Source organism: Rhamphochromis sp. 'chilingali', assembly GCF_963969265.1.
Source record: "Rhamphochromis sp. 'chilingali' genome assembly, chromosome: 19".
NCBI lineage: Eukaryota > Metazoa > Chordata > Actinopteri > Cichliformes > Cichlidae > Rhamphochromis > Rhamphochromis sp. 'chilingali'.
The window spans coordinates 9,258,286-9,280,516 of record NC_137946.1 but is presented as its reverse complement, the minus strand read 5'-3'; the positions used below and the strand labels follow the sequence as shown (position 1 = coordinate 9,280,516).

General features: G+C 39.5%; 1 protein-coding gene across 2 annotated transcripts in view; it reads right to left on the bottom strand.

Moving 5' to 3' along the window:
• LOC308386752 (seizure protein 6 homolog) overlaps window positions 1-22,231 on the bottom strand; it is a 102,328-nt gene that overhangs the window by 22,845 nt on the left and 57,252 nt on the right. For both annotated transcript variants that reach the window (XM_080866511.1, XM_080866512.1), the window contains exons 4-9: window positions 11,550-11,742; window positions 3,413-3,598; window positions 2,317-2,485; window positions 1,674-1,840; window positions 1,389-1,583; window positions 456-594 (exon numbers count right to left, since the gene is read on the bottom strand). In XM_080866511.1, coding sequence (XP_080722637.1) covers window positions 456-594; window positions 1,389-1,583; window positions 1,674-1,840; window positions 2,317-2,485; window positions 3,413-3,598; window positions 11,550-11,742 — 1,049 coding nt within the window. The remainder of the gene's footprint in view (window positions 1-455; window positions 595-1,388; window positions 1,584-1,673; window positions 1,841-2,316; window positions 2,486-3,412; window positions 3,599-11,549; window positions 11,743-22,231) is intronic.

Below are 22,231 nucleotides of genomic sequence, written 5' to 3'. Positions count from 1 at the left end.
GTGCATGAGTGATTGGTGAAGGTGAAACAGTGTGCCTGGATTTTGTGTGCGCATCTGTCTGTTTTGACATCTCTGTGCATTTGTGCTGAATTACAGTTGGGTAGGCTGAATAAGTGGCTCAGAGTAGTTGACTGCCAGAGCAGATTCATTTCAAAGCCAACTCTGAGGCAGACACCAGGGAAGTGAGAACAGGAAGGCTTACTGGCTAATCTGGTCAGAGAGCGAGCTGGAAGCAACACAGAATTCTTAATGTAGGGGATGTTGAAAAAAAAATCTAATTAGTGACTGCAACCACAGAAACACTTTCCTGTTCGCATTTTGTAGTGTGTCTGCGTAGATGAGACAAAGGATGGGAAAATAACCAAGAGGGGTGTGTGTGTTTATATCTGGAGCCTGACATCCTCTCTGACCTCCCTGAGTGATTTCTAGTCTTACACCTGGGTGCAGTCTCTTACACTTGGATGTCAAGCATGATCCGCTTGTCCTCTTCCACATGGATACCCCAGATGCAGTCCTGCCCCTTGTCGTAAGCCTCGGGCCAATTAGGAGACAACACAACACCAGCAGAGTCTGTGATCTCCCCGCTGCACACAGCTGCAACACACAAACAGTACAGGCTGAAAAAACCAATTGTAAAAGATTTGAAGATACAGGAAAGTAAGATGCAAATTAGAAATCAATTCACTCAAAATATATGTTGGTACATAGATAATTTTGTCTAGCTAGATTATGCCCGTGATCTTAGTGCTTAATAAAATACAGCTGAAATCAGGTGCTGTGCAAGCATCTTGGTGTGATCCTCGCAAAACTGCAAACTGACACTGAACCACTTGGTGACCATGACCCATACGAGCAGAAATTAAATTTTCTTATAGCTAGCTTTACTGGAGAGCTTTTCAATTTCACTCTGTTGCAGAATAACCATGACGGCTTTAAAGACCAAGACTAAGGTCAGCATGTCATGTTTGTGTGTATGTGCATGTGGGAGGAGTGAAACAGAGAGGGGAAGGGAAGGGCTCAGGGTTGGGCCGCTATTAAATGTGATGCGTCGCCTGTGAACTGTGGCAGTTCTCATCTTAGGCCAGCTATTGTGCGCCTTTAATCTCGAGCACTTCGAAAATCTGCCCTGCGAGCGCACATTTCAAAGTAAATCGTTGTTACAGTTTTGAGAGAAAATTTATCACGGATCAGAGGAAAGCAGCTTAGGAAGATATAGTTAACTGTCACTGGTATTTAATATTAGAAAAACTAACTCCTGCAGTGATCAAGCAGACAATGAAAGCTTCGGATCCTCGGGTCAATCTGATATTGCTCCAAGTTCTTCTCCAGTGGAAGCACTTTTATTTTATTTTTTTTATGCCCTGCAATCATGACATCTGTTAACTCACCCCTACAAGCTGGCTCGGTCTCATTCCACTGAGGGTTTTGTGCATCCACACACTCAATCACCACAGAGCCTTGCTCCAGTGTGTAGCCAGGGTCACATGAGAATTCGACCACTGCGCCCACACTGTAGGTGGAATCGCTGCTGCTGAAGTTCCCGTACTTCACAAAGGGCTCGTAGCACATCCCTTTCGCAAAAGCTGCAGACAGAGTGTATGACATTGAACATAAGTGACAAGGATGGTGCAAGATATTATTAGCAAACTCTGCATTCTGCCTCATCAGCTTGCCTTCGTATCTTATGGCTGCGCCGGTGGAGGTCATCGTCCCGTCTGTGGTGAACTCCACAAACAGATAACGTCCGGTACTGAGCACTCCCTCATTTGGCAAGTATTCAACTTCATAGGAGTCATACACAGGGGGAGAGTCTATGTTGTTGCCATTTTTTATTAGCAACCTAAAAAAAGAAAACAGGGAGAGAGCGCTGATGGGATTAAAATAGATGTTAAAGAAAGAAATTACAAGGTACCCGAGACCTGCTCATTGTTCCAGCTGCAGCTGTAATAACTTTGTGATAACATTCTACACCTTGTAATGAGGTGAATGGGCATGCATGACAATTGCCATATGGATCAGTGGTTACAGAAGGATACATAATGCAATTGCAGTCTCCTACCTCTCACTACCTTCTGGTCCCCTCAATTCATTTGCCTGACAGAGCACACTTAAAGGATTATCATGATAAAAGGTCCTTTCAAATTCATCTGTCACTCCCTAAAGATTTTGGTCATTTATAGCCCTCGAGAATTTTAATCCTCCATCTGCAGGAATACTGTTATTCAGAGTTCAAAGCTCGACGCAACTCACATTTCCACACTATGCTCACATTTATTCTCAATGTGTGTTTTGATTTTAACAGCATACATAAACTACCTGTCATCATCTTCTGCCAAAGCCACCTTTTCAAAGTGAACGTGAAGCCGGTGGGCTTCAGGTGCCTCCAGAACCCAGTGGCAGGTCAGATTGTTGCTGTAGTTGCCAGGAAAACCAGGAGAGACGATGCGGCCATATGTGGCATTTTTTATCATTCCCCCACAGGATGCTGTATGAAAAGAAAAAGAAAAGAAAAGAAAAGAAAAAAGGACAAAGAGTAGGAAGTAAAAACTTGATGAAAAAAAAGTAATGATTCGAACTGTGGTAGGGGGATTTTGGAGAAAAGTCCCTGTCTGAGCACAGATTGCATCGATATGCAGTGGACTGTGGCTGAGCTACACCTGGGTCTAAGAGTGCCTGATTGTTTGTGAAGGTAAAAGCAAAACAGCGGCAGTAACACTATCAGTTTAGAACAGCTGCAGGCAGGCGCGGTGAAAGGCTGGAACTAGCAGATGAGTTTTTACCAGCAGGAGAAGGAGAGTCATGTGGCCCAGTTCTAATTAAGGCAGCCAGGTCGAATGGCCTTATTTTGCCCCGTCTCCAAAGAACAGCTCCCTGTGTTGCTAATCACATGCAAACACGCTCATTTGCCCTCCGAGTGTGACTCAGTAGGAGACAACACGGTGAAAGGCTCTGTTAATCAAAATCACCTGTTCTCTCAGAGAAAGCTGAAGAGAAACAGGCTTGTGTCTTTAAAATTGCGAGTTTCACTTTGCAAATTATTTTCCTTAACTCTTTTTTCTTTTAACTCTCAAATATAAGAATAATTAAATAATTATTAAAATTAATAGCAATACTTAGATGTTTGCTTTGAAAGCCTGGCAGTCAATGTTAACTACTTGAACATATTCACACTCACTGTCAGGCAACGAGCCTGAAGGTAATTTAGTTTACAAAGCAAAATTAAATATCAAACCAAATCACCCAACATTCCAATTAAGCTGAAGGGATAAGCCCATAACCCACTGTTATAGCGTTTAGATTTCATTTAGTTTAATTACATTCTTTGCAGTTTTATTGTTAGAGTATCAGTTGGGTGGGTGGGGGGATCTTGTTGCCCTGAAACTTGCCTATCCAGAAAACGAATTTGCCTTACCGACACATCGGGGTTCTTTTCCACTCCAGTAAGGCGTGGTTGCATTACGACAGGTGAGCATTTTTGGACCCTGCAACTTGTATCCAGTGAAACAATTGAAATAGGCTTCTCCGCCGGGATGCAGGTGCGTCACTGAAACCTCTCCACCAGCAGGCTCTTTGGGGAATGCACAACTCAGCACAAAGGCTGCAGAGGAAGGAGTCAAAAATAGAGGGAAAGGGAAATGAAAGTGCTCTTATGAATACATTATAATTTGATCATTTTTGTTGCAATGTATCGATTTATAAAGTTCAGTATGTTATACAGTAGTGATAGGAAAGAGAGACAGAGAGACAAAGCATGTTTATACTATAACACCAGTAATTGCATTTTAATGTAACTGATTTCACCATTAGCAGCTGTGAAATCACAGCACAAATAACTAAATGCATCATTTTGGGAAAGGACATGCTTGGTCTAAGTTATTTTTATTTATTTTTTTTAATTTAGCATTTAGAAAAATCATTTTCCAGGGTTTTTCAGCCTTTTATTTGTCTGAGCACAATCCAGTCCTGGACCAAACTGCCAACAATGTTAACTGGCTGCACAACATAATCCTCTATGTTCTGCATTGTGTATTCATTGTTGACCAAGTTGTCTCTCCTCCAAACCACTGCTGAAGACCCATAAATATTTAAATCCAAAATGATTGTGAATTTGTGCAAATGAATCTGTCTCTGTCTTCCTGTTTCTCTTCAACATGCAATTAAAGAAGTTATTAGAACCAGCCTTCAGATTTGTTTATATACACTACATCTTTTAATTGTAGTTTACCAGTACAAACAGTATGCAAATGTACAGAGACATGTTCTTGGCACTAGAGTAATTATCATCACTGTGTGGTTTGGTGTATAGTTGCTGCAGATACTTTGACAAATGGATGCATGGTTGGTCGGATGAACATCATAGTGGGTCTGTAACGTTAGGCTGAGGAATAGCCTCTATAGTGGTTGTCAAAGAGTTGCGATTGCAGCGGGGTAAGATCAATGTTCCCAGACTTGCTATGCATTGTTGTCCTGTTCCCTTTTTAAATAAATGGTGTAGGACGGCATGGAGTTCACTTTGATAATGAAGTAAGCTAACCAAGTCTTTAATGGAAGCTATTAAACAACCTTCTCTTCCTGTCTAATAACCACACTGTTCTACCTCATTAGTGTAGGCACTTTAATGGCCAGACTAAAACTTTTAAACTTCTGGAAATGTGTGAACAACAGAATATAATTGGACGCACTATGGCTTGTGCTACAATAACAGTGTGATTGTGAGACTGCAGAAGTACAGAAAGCTAGAAGCCTTGTATAACATGCTTTAGCTTAATGGAGCGGATGCAAAAGCTAAACAAATGCTAACAGGCAACGATAACAAAGCAAAGGGCAGCTGGTAGTCATGTGTTTGTTAAAACTGTCTTGCTGAAATCATATTTGCAGCCTTAAAGTCTTAAATTACAGCACAATGGCCAAAATTAATAATAATGATAATATATGGTAAAGGTAGCTTGCTCACAGTTAAGTGAATTGTATAACACTCATAATTTTAATATATATTTGCATGATTTCACAAATGGCTACGTAACATCAAAAAAGTACGTTTACATCAAGAAATGGGTTTATCTTCAATATATCGAGTCTAATTTGGTTCAAATACAAAAAAGCACAGATACAGGATCCTCAATAAAAGAGCTACAAGACTGGCATCTTAACATGGTGTGTTTAGTACTAGAGCAGTAGCCACATGTATAAAGCAATAGCACACACTTCATAGACAGGGTTGTTGGCCCACCTCCACAAAAGCAGGGCAAGTGGAGGTTAAACAGTGCAAACAGATTAGACAATATGCAGCAGGTTGGATTTGAAGCGCTTTCATTTCAACCAAGTCATTTGGACATGAAAAAACATCACTTTAGTGATGTTTTCTACCATTACCTTGAAGCTAAATTGTCTATTCAAAAAAAAAAAGTCATTCTATCAATCTTTGAACTTGAACTCGAGGGAAAACAGCCCTAAATGCATAACGGCCATAAAGGTTTGTGAAACTACTGACTTATGTGTTTCTTTTACACAAGCCACTGGTTTCTACCATAATGAAACCGGCCTTTGCGTTGCAGTAAATCAGTGAGCCACAGGGACGAGGTACACTGCCCCTGGGTCATCCATTCCATTCATAGTTTATCACTAGCTCCAATGAACCTAGTTATTGCCATTATCATAGCAGCATTTACATCCCTATTGAGCATGCAGTGGGAGAGCCAGAGGCAAAAATTGTGGAGCCAATTCCTGAAGTATTAAATTACGTGCTGCCTCCATTCCAGTAGATGTGGTGCTGGGCCATAAAGTCTGATTGTTTCACCATTAGAAATAATAGATCCACAGTGCAGACAGCCAGGAAGATTAGCTGATGGTGCTGTAGAGCCACAGGAAACAGATGTGAAGCGTATGTCTTTAGTTATTGTTTTCTTGTAGTGGGGAGGAAATAGTCATAGTCATAGTAATACTCATGTAAACCCACAGTAGTACAGTACATGCATAAGCTAGTTGCAAAAGTATCATTAGAATATTCAAATTCTCTCATTAAAATATTGTTTATTACCTTTTAAATACCACAGATTTACTGTACGATTGTGGTAAAAAATAATGCAGACTCTCACCCAGGGAAAACTCAAACTCTGATGAACAAAAAGACATAAATATTACACTGGCTCAGTATTTTTTTTTTAACAAAAGTGATGCCAAAATGCAGAGGCAGTGTAGGTGACAAACTGAGTACACCCAACAACTGAATAGCTTGTAGAGTCATCTTTATCACCAACTACTTGATGTAACCATTTTCTGAATGACTTTATCAGTCTCTCACTTTGTTGTGGAGGAATTGGCCCACTGTCTTTTACAACATTGCTTCAGTACATCGAGGTTTGTGGGCATTTGTTGCGTTGCGTAGGATCATTGTCCTGTTACGTCACAGGATTTAAGCCAAGTTTTAAATGCTAGATAGATGACTCTAGAATATGTTGGTTTATAGCCAAACATCTCCACTTTGGTCTCGTTTGCCTGAAGGACATTATTCCAGAAATTTTGTGATTGTTCAGATGCAGCTTTGCAGTCCTATGCCATGTTACCATGGTCTTTTAGAGAAAAGAGGCTTTCTGCTGGCAAGCCTTCCAAACAAGTCATGTTCAGTCTTTTGTAATTATGCTTTCATGACCTTTGGCATTTAACTCCTGCTAACAGAGGCCTATTGAGTCTGAGATGTAGCTGAGCAGATCCTTAAAGTTGCGAGGTGGACCCTCTTGTTTGTCCAGCAAATCCCACAGGTGCGTAACTTGATTGAGAACTAGGGAATTTGGCGGTCAAAATCTCAGACTCATTGCTGTGCTGAACCATTTTTTGTTCTTGGCAGGGCACAATATCCTGCTGAAAGAGGCCACACCCATCAAGGAGTACCTTTTCCATGATAGGGTGTACATGGTCTACAACAGTGAGTAGGCAGGTGGCACGTGTTAAAGTAACATCCATGTGGATGACCCAAGGTTTACTAGGTTTACTAGCAGAACGTTACTCAGAGCATCACACTGCCTCCACTGACTTCTTCCCATAGTGCATCCAGGTGTCAGGGGTTCCCAAGGTAATGTGATTCATCAGACTAGGCCACCTTCTTCCATTGCTCCATAGTCAAGCTCTGATGGTAAATGGTAAATGGCCTGTATTTGTATAGTGCTTTACTAGTCCCTAAGGACCCCAAAGCGCTTTACACATCCAGTCACCCACCCATTCACACACTGGTGATGGCAAGCTACTAAGCTTGTAGCCACAACCACCCTGGGGCGCACTGACAAAGGCGAGGCTGCCGGACACTGGCGCCACCGGGCCCTCTGACCACCACCAGTAGGCAACGGGTCAAGTGTCTTGCCCAAGGGCACAACGGTCGAGACTGTCGGAGCCGGGGCTCGAACCGGCAACCTTCCGATTACAAGGCGAACTCCCAACTCTCGAGCCACGATCGCCCCATGATGATCAAGTTCCCATTTGTTGACACTGTCAACAGCGGACTGGGATCAGCGTTGACTGGTTTGCAGCTATTCAGCCCCGTACACAACAAATTGGGATGCACTTCTGTCAGTATTCTGACACCTTTCTATCAGAACTAGCATTAAGTTTTTCAGCAGTTTCAACTACTACTTATGTTAGATCGGATCATGTTGTATTCCATGACCCTATCAGTACCCAGGACCTGGTTCACCACTGTTCCTTCTTTGGACCACTTTTGAGTTCGTCTAGCCCTCACAATTTAGCCCTTTTCAGACTTAAATACTTACACTCACCCATTTTTCCTGTTCCTAACACATCAACCTTGAGGACAAAATATTCACTTGCTCCCTAATATATCCCACTCACTAACAGGTGACATGATGAAGCGATAATCAGTGTTACTATTGTCAGTGCTCATAATGCTATGCCTGATCGGCAGATATTACAATGGATGATGTCAAAATGAAGCGTTCCTGACAAAAATGCCACACTATATGGAATAAAATGTCACTTTAGTAAATATTAAAAATAGAAGAGGAAAAGTAGCTCAAAACACTTCTGGATTTTTACACTGTACCTTGTCGCAAGCAATATATAACCATAAGGAACATGGGCACATGCTAATTGTCTTTTTTTATTTTTATTTGTCTTTTATTTTATTTTTATTTTTGTCAGTATTACAAAAAAACATTCTTGCCATTCTTTCCTCACTCACTCTCTCTTTTATTCTCTTTCTCTGTGCACAAGCTGTGGATTTGTACTGTCTTTATTGAATATAAAGTATGCTTTTTATTTTGCTTCCTGCCCTTTCACACCTACATGTTGGCACAAAAAACAAAAAACAAACTTGAATTTCAAATGTGGAACTCTAAATGTGTATTTGGGATCCAATAATGAGTTCCCCGTTCTGCCGTCCTCTATCGACATTTACTTAAGATCAACCTTCGAAAACATTTAAAGAAAGTAAACATTTCCCAAAAGAACGCCTGATGCGACACCTGCATGCACTCACACATTCCTTCCATTAATGAGCCTCATTCAGCTGTATGCACATTTTTCATCTGCCTGAGTACTTCAAATTGAGAATGCTGCTCTTCAACCAATGATGGACAAATGTTGTTGACTAGGGCACAATAGATGAGCTGAGGAAGCTAGTAATAGTCAGTTACCCACAGTGTATTTGGCCAAACAAATAAAATGCATTTCAATTTAGCTCTAATAAACGCTTACACTCCTGTATGCGTTGCCTGAATCCCTTCAGGTGGAGAGCTGGAATAGGATCAAAAATGGCAGCAGATAATGAAATGAGGTGACAGAAAACACAACACAGATAATGAATGTAGTGTAGATTGTTATTATATATAATGGCACGATATTTGGAAAATATTATCCATTGTGTGTTACACTGACATTTAGAGTAAAATGTGCAAGAAGCGAAGATTCCATGGCAATGATTAGTCATCTTTATAGTCAGTTATTGGTTTAATATACAGATATAACATCAGTCGCTCGGCTTGTAGGCGACATGTGGGAGAGTGTGGCTGTCAATATATATCTAAGCCACATGACCTGGCTGTGCATCAAAGCATTACCTTTTATAGAAACATCAATAGTGTTGTCTCTGGTAAAGTGCCTCACTTGTACAAAGCCAGACGATAGTTCCGCAGTGATATAGCCTATTGATATTTATGTGGTTTGGTTAAAGCCTCAATCGAAATGGCCATTTACTCAATAAAGGCTATTAAAAAGCAATAACTTTGAACTAGAGACAAGAATCTTATCAATGCTACTTAGAACAGGTGGCATGTGCTGGATTGCTACCAGCGGCAGGGGTCCTCTGACCACATCTCTTGTCGTTGCAGGTTTTAAGTTAAAAACAATGAATAATTACTGTGAAACACCGCTGCCATCAGCAGCATGGATTACTTCATACAGCTAAAAACTCCTAGCTCACCATACAATTATTATATCATCATCTCAATGCTAAGAGGTTGTAAATAATTTCAATCAAACACTGAAATTAAAACCTCTAACGTCATATAGCGTTCCCTGTTGTGCCTCCAAAGCAGCTCTAACTCACTGCAGCATGGCAATGAAACCTACGCCGGCATCATGCAGAGTCTGGCACACAGCACTGGCAGAAGCTCTTTTGCGTTCTGTGGGTTTGTGGGCCGGAATCTCCATGGATTTGGGCTTGATCCACAGCATGTCATTGATGCTCATTCAGATTGCTCAATCACATCAGATCATATTCACTTCATCTGTCACCGGGTTTCATGTAATGGCTAATCTGTGCATTAGAAAAAGTAAAAGAAAAATCCCTAACTGTAAGTATTTTTTCGGATTTTTCCTTTTTTAACAAAATCAGTTTTTAAGGAGAATATTTGAACAATCGAGACATACATTCTCTTAAGATGATATTATTAACTATACTTTCAATTCTAGATAAGATCACAAACATATGTGGGGGTATTGAGAAAAAGACGCTGATAAGAACATATGAGGAGAGTGGTAAGCCCCTCTTCATTCCCACACTTTATGTTCTCTTAACATAAACAGTAAAAAACACTAAGTTATTTTCCAAGTGTCAAACTGCTCTTGTTATAGACAGATACATCAGTCTGCCATCACAAGCTCGTGCTGTAGCAAATATTAATTACAGACGAGCTGAGATGCGTCTCTCCACAGTTCTATCTGCTTCTCCACGCTTGTCCAATTACATTTCTCACAGTCCATTGTAAAGGACAAGAAGATACCCCGCTTGCAAAGCAGAAGAACACAAATTGAAATATCTTCCGTGACTCCGATATGTCTAATCTTCATGAAATCTGCTCCTGCTATTTTTCTCATTAATGTAGCTGAATTTGTTCCATCAACTTTCAAACCAAACAGGTTTTTAGACGGACAAGGCTGCATGTGTGATCATTTTTTTGACACATTGTTGGCAAAGAAGTATAACACGGAAGCCTATTATGTTAAATTGTTTTCATAGTGGGCAGGAATTTTGGGAAAAAATGCCCTGCTAATGTTAAAACTGAGAAGCACAGCAAAATGTTGACTTATTTTGGTGCAATATAGGATAATATAGAAATTTATTGTTTGTTTTTTACAGCAAATACAGCATGCATAATTTCAATGCCAAGGTGGAGGTATGCTATTCACTTAAGGATGTCCTGTATATTATAGAGTACATTATGTATTCAATGTTATTTTTTGTACTTTTGCATTTGCATTGCATTACTTCAATTGAGTTTGAGGTGTTTAAACAATGCAAAATCCAAATGGGACAGGTAAAGGTGAAAAGTGTACCAACTGATATAAAATAATACTCATATATATTTCAACTGTTTATCACCATGTGTTCCCAGCTATACATCACCCTGTATGTTCTGTGGTGACCCTTCACTGTCATCATTCGGCCTGACCTCACAGTGATATTCAAACATCCAACAGCGATGGGCTGATTTATCTCACATCAGCCGCACAGTTCTGATGGCCCCTTTCATTTTCTAGCTGATGAAAGTACCACAGTAATGTGGTAGAATGAACTGTCCACCAGCGACCACCGTCAGCTCAAATCGATGGGGCATGTAATTGGCGGCCACTTTGTGTGATTGCTAAGATAAACAGACATTGTTACAGACATAGAAGATCAATGTCACACACAAAATAAGCGAGGGAGAGGTTGGAAATTATAGGTCATTATATTCACCAACAACACAGTAACTATTTCTACTGACAGGATTTGCGGCTGACACACCAGATACTACTTTATTACACTTAATGATTCTTTACAAATGTGATCCGTGAAATGGCAAATGAAAAAATTTAAATGGAAAAGGCACATACACATCATTGCCCAGCTGAAGGTCAACAGATAGTGTTTTGAAATAGAGCAATTTTAAATGCAATTAGTCAACCATTTTGCAGCCTCTCACCAGCTCTGCACCATCTTTGCTTGAGGATAAGCATTACCTGATAGAAAGCTGCTGCTTAACAATAAGCTGTTGTCATGTTTAATGTAACGTGTTTGAATGATGTGGCACCAAAGCTAGTAATGTATAGCTTCTGCTCACCTTGGTAATGGAGTAGGAGATATGCTGAATTGCGGCGTTTCTCACTACGGAGACTGATAGAGATCTGGTTGCTCCAGCTGCGTAGCACTAAGCCAGTCATCAAGACCGACTCATTGGCAAGGATGAAGGGTTCTTGACCTCCTGTATCCTCCACGGTCACCTGCTCTCCTTCCAACACGCTCACATTTAGCACCTAAAAAAACACACCCATGCAATAAGATTAAACAACAGCTCTCACTGGTGCAATTTCACAAAACAAAAAAAACAATTTTCCAACAGAACTGCAAAGGCTCTTATTAGACCAACACATTATCAAATGTTACATTGCATACATATTATTTTCAGTACTAGTTTGAGCATATGTATTCACCCTTAATATTCCCCCTCAGAAAACATGTTTGCTTTCATTTCTTTGATAACCTGCAGCTGGGATGAAAACATATTTTTGACTAATAGTAGAATCTATCTGAGTCATTCCACTAATGGTTTGTTGCACAATTCTTCTTCTTCTATGTTTTCTGCCTGCCTGCAGAATAGTCTGTTAGCAACGCCTTATGTCTTGGGTTCAGAATCTGCAGCTAAATTTGGCAAAGGAATCAGGACTACTGTATGTAGTAAAACGGTCTGTGTAAAGACATTTGGAGCATCATTTATTTAATTATTGGCAGAAGTCAAAAAGGAAAATAAAAATCCAACAACAGATCCTAATCATCATTCTATATGATAATAAAAGATGGTACATTCATCACTGGGTTTTGCTAGAACATTCTGATTATGTCATTGTAGGTTGATGGGATTTTATAATTCATTGTTCTTCTCATCTGACACACATATTGTTTAGTCTGTCATGGTCCCTGGGTCTTGATGCCAGGGTTTGAGTTTTGCATAGTTTATGGTTCTTTGAGTTTTGCATTATTCATGCTGAAGTTTGGTTCTTGCTAGCTTACCTTAGAGTCCTAGTAATTATTTGGTTCCTTGCTTGTTATTTTCTTCCCCTCCCCTGTGTCCTGTATATATATATTCTTCTATCATCATTTGACTTTTTTCTACTTTTTTAAATTGGCTTTTTATTTTTAGTCAGCTCTTGGTTTTCCAGATAAGAGTTGTTGCCTTTTGCTTTCTCTCGTGTTGTATTTAGTTTTACTTTCTCGCCTATCTCGTTGCGTTGATTGTCATCCCCTGTTCTTGTTCCAGAGCTGTTTCCACTCCCATTATTAGTTCTCAGTTTGCCCTTGTATAAATTCCTGCGTCTTCTATTTGTTGTTTATCATGTTGTGCACATCAGTTATAGCCAGGTTTCTTTTTCTGACCACTTGGAAAATGCAAGTCTAATCTTGCCTTTCAGCACTATTTTTGGTCTCGACCAGTCTCTCTGTGAATGTCTGATAAATGGTTCACTATGTTCTAAAGCTAATTGCTGTTTTCTTTAGGTTGTAGAGTACGCTGAGACATTGCTCTGAAAACCGCTGCCATAGAAAACTGAAGCGCAACAGGATGTTGGTGGCCAAGCAGCTAAATAATCTTAAGTAATTCTATACAGTAATCTGTAAAATTAAACCACTCCTCGTGTCTTTCTTGTTTTTGAAGTGGTCTTGAACAATAGTTCTTCAGGCTTTCTAAAGATCTTTTAAAGTTATTCTTCGAACATTGGCTGCTTTTTCCTTCATATTCAGTCAAGTCTTTGCACCCAACCATTTTCAGAGGAAATGTGTTTGTTTGTTTGTGTCATGATCCTGGGTCCTTTTGACCCAGCGTTTTGTGTTTTCTCTTCGCGATTTTGGTTCTGTTCTCTAATTGGTGTTTACCCTGTTCCCCCCGTGTGTTCCTGTTTTATTGTGAAGGTCTGCGTCTTATGTGAGTGTTTTCAGTTTGCCTCCCTGGTCTCGTCATGTTAATCACTCCCAGCTGTGTCTCCCACCTGTGTGTAATCTCCCTGTGTTCTGAGTGTATTTAAGTTGTATTTTCTGTCTTAGTAATCGCTGGTTCGTCTGTGTTGTTTCCCCTCGGTCTCCCTGTATGTATTTCCCCGGACCTCCCTGCACCGTCATTCCTGGTTTGTGTTGTTAGTTTACCCAGTTTAGGTTTCGGTTTCATGTTCACACCCCGTTGCTGTTTGTACCCACTGCTGTAAATAAACAGACAGTTTGTTTGATTGTTAAGCCATTTAATACTGAACTATGAATTATTCAAGCATGAAGGAGGCACCTAAAATCAGTAGATGAACCTGTTTTGTGTCTACACATAATAGACAACCTAGCAAAGCGACACTCACAGGTTATATCTTTTGGACCTTTGTTATTAGTAGCATGTCGCAAAAACATATATTTTTTTTCCATGTCTTTAGTTGAATCTACAAAAAATAAAGATGACACAGTTTGTGTCATTGTATTTTTGCACCAACAAGGTGATTGCCAAAAGATATGGCATTGGTGTCCAGTGTATCCTTAAAAATTCGAAGGAAACTGTACAAGTGGAGGATAAAAGGAGTGTCAGGCTGAAAAACTATTGGGAGCGCATGAACTGTATCTGAAAGTCACATCTTTAAGCAACAAACAATTAAGCAATGATCTGACACTAGTTCTTTGGTTTATCAGTCTACTGTTCGTCAAAGCATCATTAGAAATAGTCTTACTGGAAAGGTGGCTGTCAAGAAACTATGAAAAACTATGAGAAAAGACTAAGTTCTGCCAAGAACACAAGAAGAAGAACAACACAAGAGATGTTCACAAACTTAAGCTTGGTAAAACTTTGTGAACTGTTGCTGTAACTCTAAACTTTTGCCTTATATACTTTCATTTATGTTTGCATATGTTTAAATAAATGTCTTCTGAAATATCTTCCCATTTTCCGAGCCATGTATAAAACTCAAGAGGTCGGCACAGTATGTGAAACTGAATGCTGTCACAGGTAGTGGGCTTAGGTTTCAGGTATGTCACGAGGCAAAAAAAAGGTTGCCCTAGGCTATGTTGCAGGATTGTTAGTGCAGCAGCTTGGAAAAGCTGAGACAGTGGGCAAGATGAGTACTAGTCACACGATGGTAGCAAAATGAATTTGGTCACGTAGACAAACTGTCACTCAGTCGAGGAGGTGCTGACAATGACTGCAGAGAGGCTGATGGACGCTGCAAGCCTGAGCTTAGAGGTGACTTCTTCCGGAATTATCCATGAGATCAGCCACTTTGATTTGATTTTTTTTAATCAATGCCAGATTTAAACCCAATCTCTGAAGGTTTTCTGGGATACAAGGTGCACAACAAGCAGTCAGTCATCAGGTCAAAGATGCCAAGATGCTTTTTTTTTTGGAGTTGCATAGTTGCATGTGCCTTAAATAGGAGTGTCACAGTGAGTAATAAAAGAATGAAACGTGACTTTAGAATCAGATTCTCAATTCCTCAAGGCTAATGAGAATGACAAGGCTGTGGGCACAGTGTTTTTGGAAATCAGATTATTTAGGTTATTTGACTGTTTTATAACCTAATAATTCTCCCTACAGGCTCACAGGAGAGCGCAGTAATTCTCCTTGATTTTAACAGTCACACTGATATATTCAAAGAATGAGACTGAAACGTAGTCAATGTGGAATTGCAATTTAGCCTGTCAAATTTAGCAAATGAGAGCCGTAGAAAACAGATGTGAATGATGTCATCTTAACTGCATTGTGTTATTATGTACATTTAATTGTGCAGTTACAGTTATTGAGGAAACTATAATTAATTTGTAGTTACTAATCAGATAGTGGCGATTCCCAGATGCACAGTTGTTCCAGGTAAAAGCACATGCAAAATGTAAAGTTCACTCTGTGAGATAAGAAGTCTTTCTGTGCTATAAATACAATAATTTCCTTCTGAAATGAGAAAAAAACCCTCTAGTATATACTGTACAGTGTAAAACATTACATAATCCCACTGGTTTACTTTAGTGCATCATTTTTTTGTCACCAATGTGTTTTGTCCTGGCTTTCAGACGTTTGATGTTGATGCCTTAAAAAAAGATTAACACTTGCTGTGACACCTTTATTGCAACTCACAATAAAAGTGTCTTAACAGAGGAGACATCCATATAGTGGCTTCCAGAGCACAATGAAACAAACACTTTCGTAGCATACTTACTCTCACTATCATGGGCTTGTGGTGGACCTGCTAGAAAAGCTCTGATTTATAAATGTTGCTTTGTCTATGGTGCAGAACATTAAATATTAAAAAATTTTATTTTTGTCATTTTTAATATTCACTTAAGAGCTTTTTGTGGCTTTGTTTAAAAACAGCATTTGAATTCACTGAAACACAGAAGATAATTTGATTGTAAATTGGATTCTTAATTATTTGATGTCCACCTTGGATACGGTATCGACAGTAGTCTTTGATACTGCAACAACTTATCATATTCAGTGAGCAGAACAAGATTGCGGATCTGTGACTACTTGGTTTACATATATCAGGGAGGCTTATGAAGGATAGGTGAGCAGATAGTGGACAGAGAACATTTGGACTGATAGATAGCTCAGCCCCAGAGGGCCCTATCATCTGTCATCCACCCTGGGACCTGTCAGTGCACCCAGCAACAGCTGTCCTGCCTCAATTATGAATCATTGACCATGTCAGGAGACATCAGACTACCTTATCTTCTCCAGTGCTACAGCCAAATGCCCACAGGGACTCACTGTCTCACTCACACTCACACTCACACACACATACACCACACACACACATACACTTGTATGTGTGTGTGTGGAAGAGCACACACACATGCGTGTTCCTCTGGACTGTAATGAGAGCAGTATTATGGTAAGTCCTAGCTGGAATCCCTGCCTCAGCAGACACATTTGTGTGGCCAGGGATTTGGCTGACCAAGCACACTTCTGCACCAACCACATCATTATCACAGGATGCCATCTATACAGTATGGTGTTCCATTTTCAGAATTATGTTGAGAGAGGACAGAATATCTTTCTTTTTCTTTTTTTCTTTCTTTTTTTCATGAAATAAGCTCAGGGCAATAAAAGAAATGCAACACCGACCTTGGATAAGGTGCACTTTCTCTAGTAGCATTATCTTTCTCCCAACCCTTGGTCCAATATTTTTCCAGAGACAAATCAAAATGAGAGGACTAGAGAAGAGAAGGTCACCCCTCTCCTCTACCCTGTGTCTTTTCAATCAAACCACTGTAATGAACACACTATCCTGCAAGGCTACAGTACAATTGTGAGGCCTAGAATTGCACTTGGAATACTAACTATGAAAGAAAATGTCCATTATAACGTTCAAAAAGACAATGATATTTGTAGGACTGAACACCTTGATCTTGCTGTGTAGCCCTGTAGGACAAGGAGCTTTCTTTGAACTGTACTATTGTGTGTGTCAACAGTGTGTAGGGGTGTTATCACATTTGAACAGAAAACAGCCAAACACAGAGTTCATGCAGTGATTGCATGAACTCTAATACTAAATATAAATATACTAAATATAAACTAAATAATCCATATTATAAAGCCAGGAGTTATTTCAAACTTTGATATTTATGTTTAAAAATGTAAAGTACAAATGCAGTTTGGACAAAACCCAAATGTTTCTCCTGGTGTCCTAAAATAGACACTATATCAAACCAATCTGACTTCATACACGTGAGATATGGGCATTGTTCACTAATTTATTCATTTATCTGCAAAATGAGTTAACTGTCCACAGAGGCTTGCTCTCACTGATATTTTATTGTTGAAAACATCTGGTGGCAAAAAGTAATGAACATTTACACTGACTCACAGGAGCTATTGCTTATGCAGAAATGAGCTGTATGTAATCAAAATGATACCGCTATACATGGAAATTAAATGACCCTGCCGCTGGGGGCAATAAATCAACAGCCACTGGACTCACCAGCTGCAGTATCATAATTACTATGATAAAATCCCCTGGCTTATAAACTGGAACATACCAGAAATGTGTCTACCTTGCTTCCTTGCTTGTGCCTCCCCCACCACAACCACCATCACAACCACTGCCATTTGAATAATTTTTGGCTCATCCAGTTGGCAGTTTTCGTGTATCTCTGGATAGATTTGTGCAAGCAAAAAAAAAAAAAAAAAAAAAGGAGTTGTAGTGCTCATTATATAAAAACGTTATCTTAATTGAACATTCACCTCTACATAAAACAGTCAAGGCCATGTCCTGTTTGCCCTGCTGTCTAAAACAATGGATTCTTACCAATAAGCAAATGCTGAATGTTAATGAGAATGTGCAGGAGCCAGAAGCTGCATACAATAACTCACTCATTGTCCCTTGTGTTTAATTTGAGCTGGCTCTTGAGTTTACCAAATGCAACCACCTTAGTGATAAGTTAAACAGTGGATGCTGGGGTTTTGTTTTTTGTTCTATTTGCTCAGTTACTCAGACATTAGAAGCCATTTCATTAGATGAGATTCTTTCTTTTTGATAAATCAGCTTCATTTTCTCTCAGGCCTTGACACCTCGGTTTATTTGCTACACTGCATTTTTTGCATAGATTTAAATTCATGCATTACTGATTACTCTTCATATTTTCAAGCATGCATCTCTACCCTCCCACTCTCATCATGGCACTAAAAGAGTTGTGTGGGGGGGGGAGACGACTTCACCTTCTGCCAGACAGACTACTTCTTCTTCCTTTATGACAGCTAGCTGGGTGGAGGAGCAATTAGTGTCACCTGAAAGCATTCCTCTCAGGATTGCAAGGCGCCATGAAAACTCATCTCGCCAAAGCCCTGAAAAGCTCATCAAGATCAAACTGGCCTTCTTTATGACCTGACTTACTCACCCACAGCAAAGGCTGATGAAGGTTTCCTTTTGCCTCATCTCAAGTTGATTAAAGGCAGCAAGCCTCCGCTGGCTTCCATTCCTCAGTCAGACTCGTTTCCCTGTGACACATCTGCGGTGTCCTTTGTCGTTTGTGCTGCCTGGGACCCGATCCAAAGAATGGCCTAAACATTACCTTGTTAAAACACCGCGTGATTACGTTCTTCAAAGAATTTTACGAGTGGAACTTTTGTTTTTACAAAAGTGCCGAGACTCGCTTTTGTTGAAAATCTTTCCATCTTTGTTGTGGCACTTCCATCTGAAACGAGCACCAGCGGTCACTGAACGCCAACAAAACAAATTTAATTCCCTCCCTCATCAGCCACCCTCAGCCAGGGTCAATGCCTTGTGCAGTTTGCTTCTTTTGTAAGAAATGCTAGAATTAAAATCGGAGTGCAAGGATCAATACAGCAATTCAACCAGCACTGAGAGGGGCCTGTGTGTCAAGTATTTGTGCTGCTTATTAACATGACTATTGATTGGAGTCAGAGGAGCATGGTCACAGAAGCAGCATCAAATACCAATCATTAACCCTCAAGTCAGTTTTAGCTATAAACTCTTGGCATGCTCTGTAACATCTTAATCCTTAAAGGGGCATTTCATTGATGGTCATCCTTGGCGACCCTACCTTCAGTGTCATTCATTAGCATATACAGCCCTGAGCTAATTAGGTTTGTTATTTTTTGTCTTGTTGTTTTTTGTTTTGTTTTTTGTTTTGTTTTTTTTTGGGGGGGGGGGGGGGGGGGGGGTTGCTGTTGTTGTTTTACTTTGGAAGTGTCTGAAGCAATATTTACTCCTCTCAGGATTAAAAGTAAAAACTTGGAAGTTTTAAATTTCTCCACTAAGACTGAAAGCCTTTGATATTCATAAGGTTTAATTAAGGAAACAAGCAAAGGGCAAGTTTTCTTTTCTTTTACTGTAAGATGTGGGTTTTTTTTTTTTTTAAGTATCTCAGGTTCTTGTACATGAGTTAGGGAGAAAGGAGCCAGAGGTGAATGGACAGATTCAGTTGCATTGATGCAAACGCTGTACCAGTACGTTGTGGTGAAGAGAGAGCTAAAAAGCGTAAAAGCAAAGCTTTCAATTTACCGGTTGATCTAAGTCCCTACCCTCACCTATTGTCATGAGCTCTGGGTAGTGACCAAAAGAACGAGATCGTGGATACAAGCGGCAGAAATAAGCTTTCTCCGAAGGGTGGCTGGTGTCCCTTACAGATAGGTATAGGAGTTTGGCCATCATTTAGGACAAAAGGATGATTTGGTAGCATTTGTACTCCATAGGACTGTCTAATGGCATCTGTAAGCCCATGAGTCTTTATCTTTATTCAATATTAAATTAAGTTTGATTCTAATTCTTCCTATTTTCACAATTTGAATCTACAATCAGTTTCAGAGCCGAGGTTGGAATTAAACCCATAAAAAAAACTTCTCCCTAGTCCCTAGTGTTGTGGCTTTAAAGGAATTCATCACAGCTAACCTCATAAAATAGGAGTGAGTGTCAGATGGAAATCAGTATTTTACATCTCATATCCAGCTCATAGTTTGCACAGGCTATCATCCTGTACATATTTTCTGTATTTAACTATTGAATACAAGGCCAGGAGATAACAATTAAAACCTGCACCTAATGTCAAAGTAGCCTGCCCTTTTCAAAACTACTTTTAGGTTTGGTTTTTTGGTTTTTTGGTTTTTGGTCTTTTTTGTTTATTTTTTGTTTTGTTTTGGGGGGTTTTGGGCGGGGGTAGTGACTAATAGTTTAGGTTAGTGCTAAAAGGCATGTTAGAGCAGCTTCTTAATATTTGCAGTTATTTTGCACGAAAAAAATCATTATATGTTCAGAATCACCAGATGCCGTGGCAGAGGGGGTTGAACAGTCAGGCTGGGGGCAGTAAACTCTCGTGATGCATTTTTCATCCTCCCTCTCTCACAAGAAGCCAGACTGCTGAAAGGAATATTGACTAAATACAGAAAAGGTTTGATTCTGCTTATTTATTCCCCACCAATTTCTGTGGGATTTTTTTTTTTCAATGCAGGTAGAATTCAGTGGGGGTTTCTGAATGCTGTTTAGATTTATATTTTTTCTCTGAGCCATAGGTACATAACAGCAACATATAAATATTTATCACAGTCTCCATATTTGCCCTTCAGATTATTTCCTTCATCTAATTTTCCTCCCCTGCCTTCTGTACTGATGGCTACCTTCCAGAATAGAGGCCCCTTCATGATAATGTCTCTACTACAGCTCCTCTGGTACAAAGTGCGGTGCATTCAATCTGTGTTAATGGTTGGTAATGTAAATTGTATCAGTACACAGCTTGAAAAGTGGGCACTAAGAGCTTTTAACCCAGGTTGGAGTTATTTTGTATGTTTCTAGCAAACCAACAAATCCATAACCTAACTGGAGAAATTGAAGGGAAGGTGTGATCCCTTCACAGATCAATATGTAATTATTGCAAATAGGCTCATCAGACAAGTGAAAGCAATCAATTGTTTTTTTTACAACAACTGGTAATTTAATCTAATTCATCCCTGCCAACATGGGTATGTTTTTGTCTGTTTATCTCAAAATTACTAAAAAAAAAGGAAGGATTTTAAACTTTAGTAGAGACCAACTTTATACCTTTCCACTTAAACAAGCAACTGTTGATTTACAATGATATCTTAGTGAAAAATCTCCCAAAAACCTCCACACAAAGGGCTGCCTACAAAGAAGACACCTGCTGTTACAGAACGTGAAAGTGCTTGAAAATCTTAATAGGCATTTTATTTGATTATACTCCTGTTTTTAATGTTGGGCCAAATGGTGGCTTTTGTGAAACCCTTTGATTTCCAAGTGTTTTTCCAGTTTATTATTATAAATGGTTAATCTTGTGTCAAAAATAAGAATGTAGGATTTGAAGAGGAGAGTGATTAGATGAAGTAACTTTATCTTGAGCAGTTTCACTTCAGTTTTATTTATATAACCCCAAATCACAACAACAGTCATCTCAATGCATTTTAATATTGTTACGTAAATATCATACAATAATAAGTGAGGTGGGAAATGGTCTAATGGTCCACAGTAGTCCACAGAAAATTTCTGAGGAATTTTAGATCTTTTACCTTTATTGCACAAAAGGACGAGAGCCGAGTGCTAAAGTGCAAACTGCAATCAGGAAAGAAACAACTGAAGTATACTACCAACACAACATCAGCTTTTTGTATCTCCACAGACAGCATGCTAACACAAAGCTAGAAAAGCAGCCAGAGTGATGTTAAAGCTCAATGTATACTGATACCAGCCCAGTAGCCAGAGCCTGATCTTCAAGTCAGGCTTGTACCATTTTAGCCTCCATTTCTACCAGTACTTTTTGGGCTTCAACTCTGCTTTGCATTCAGCTTAGGGTTCAGCACTTCAGCTTTGGCTTAACCACTTAAAGAAAGGCTGTATTTGTGTTCCAACTAGGATTGGGAACTGTTTTGGGAAGCCGGACTGTAACGTGTTATTTATACCTTCAGCAGGTTTAATACTCACCAGAGAAAAGTAATTTGTGACTTACTTGTTACATTACTTTCTTGTTACTCTGTAAAATGACCTGAAATGCAATGTCTCACAATTACCAGTTAACAACACAAACCTTATGGTACAGTTCCACACACCAACACAAATCACTATCCTAATGTGGATCTTTTTTTAGTAGTTGTACGCGAACACAAAGCTGACACCATAAAGCAAAGCTCAAAGAGACTTTAAAGTATCATCATGATGATCCTATTTTAGAAACATGAACAGGTAGAAAGGGAGGCTGTAACTTGATTGCTCATCACTGCCTTTTTTTCCCACATGATTCAACAGTTTTTATTCATTATCAGCACAA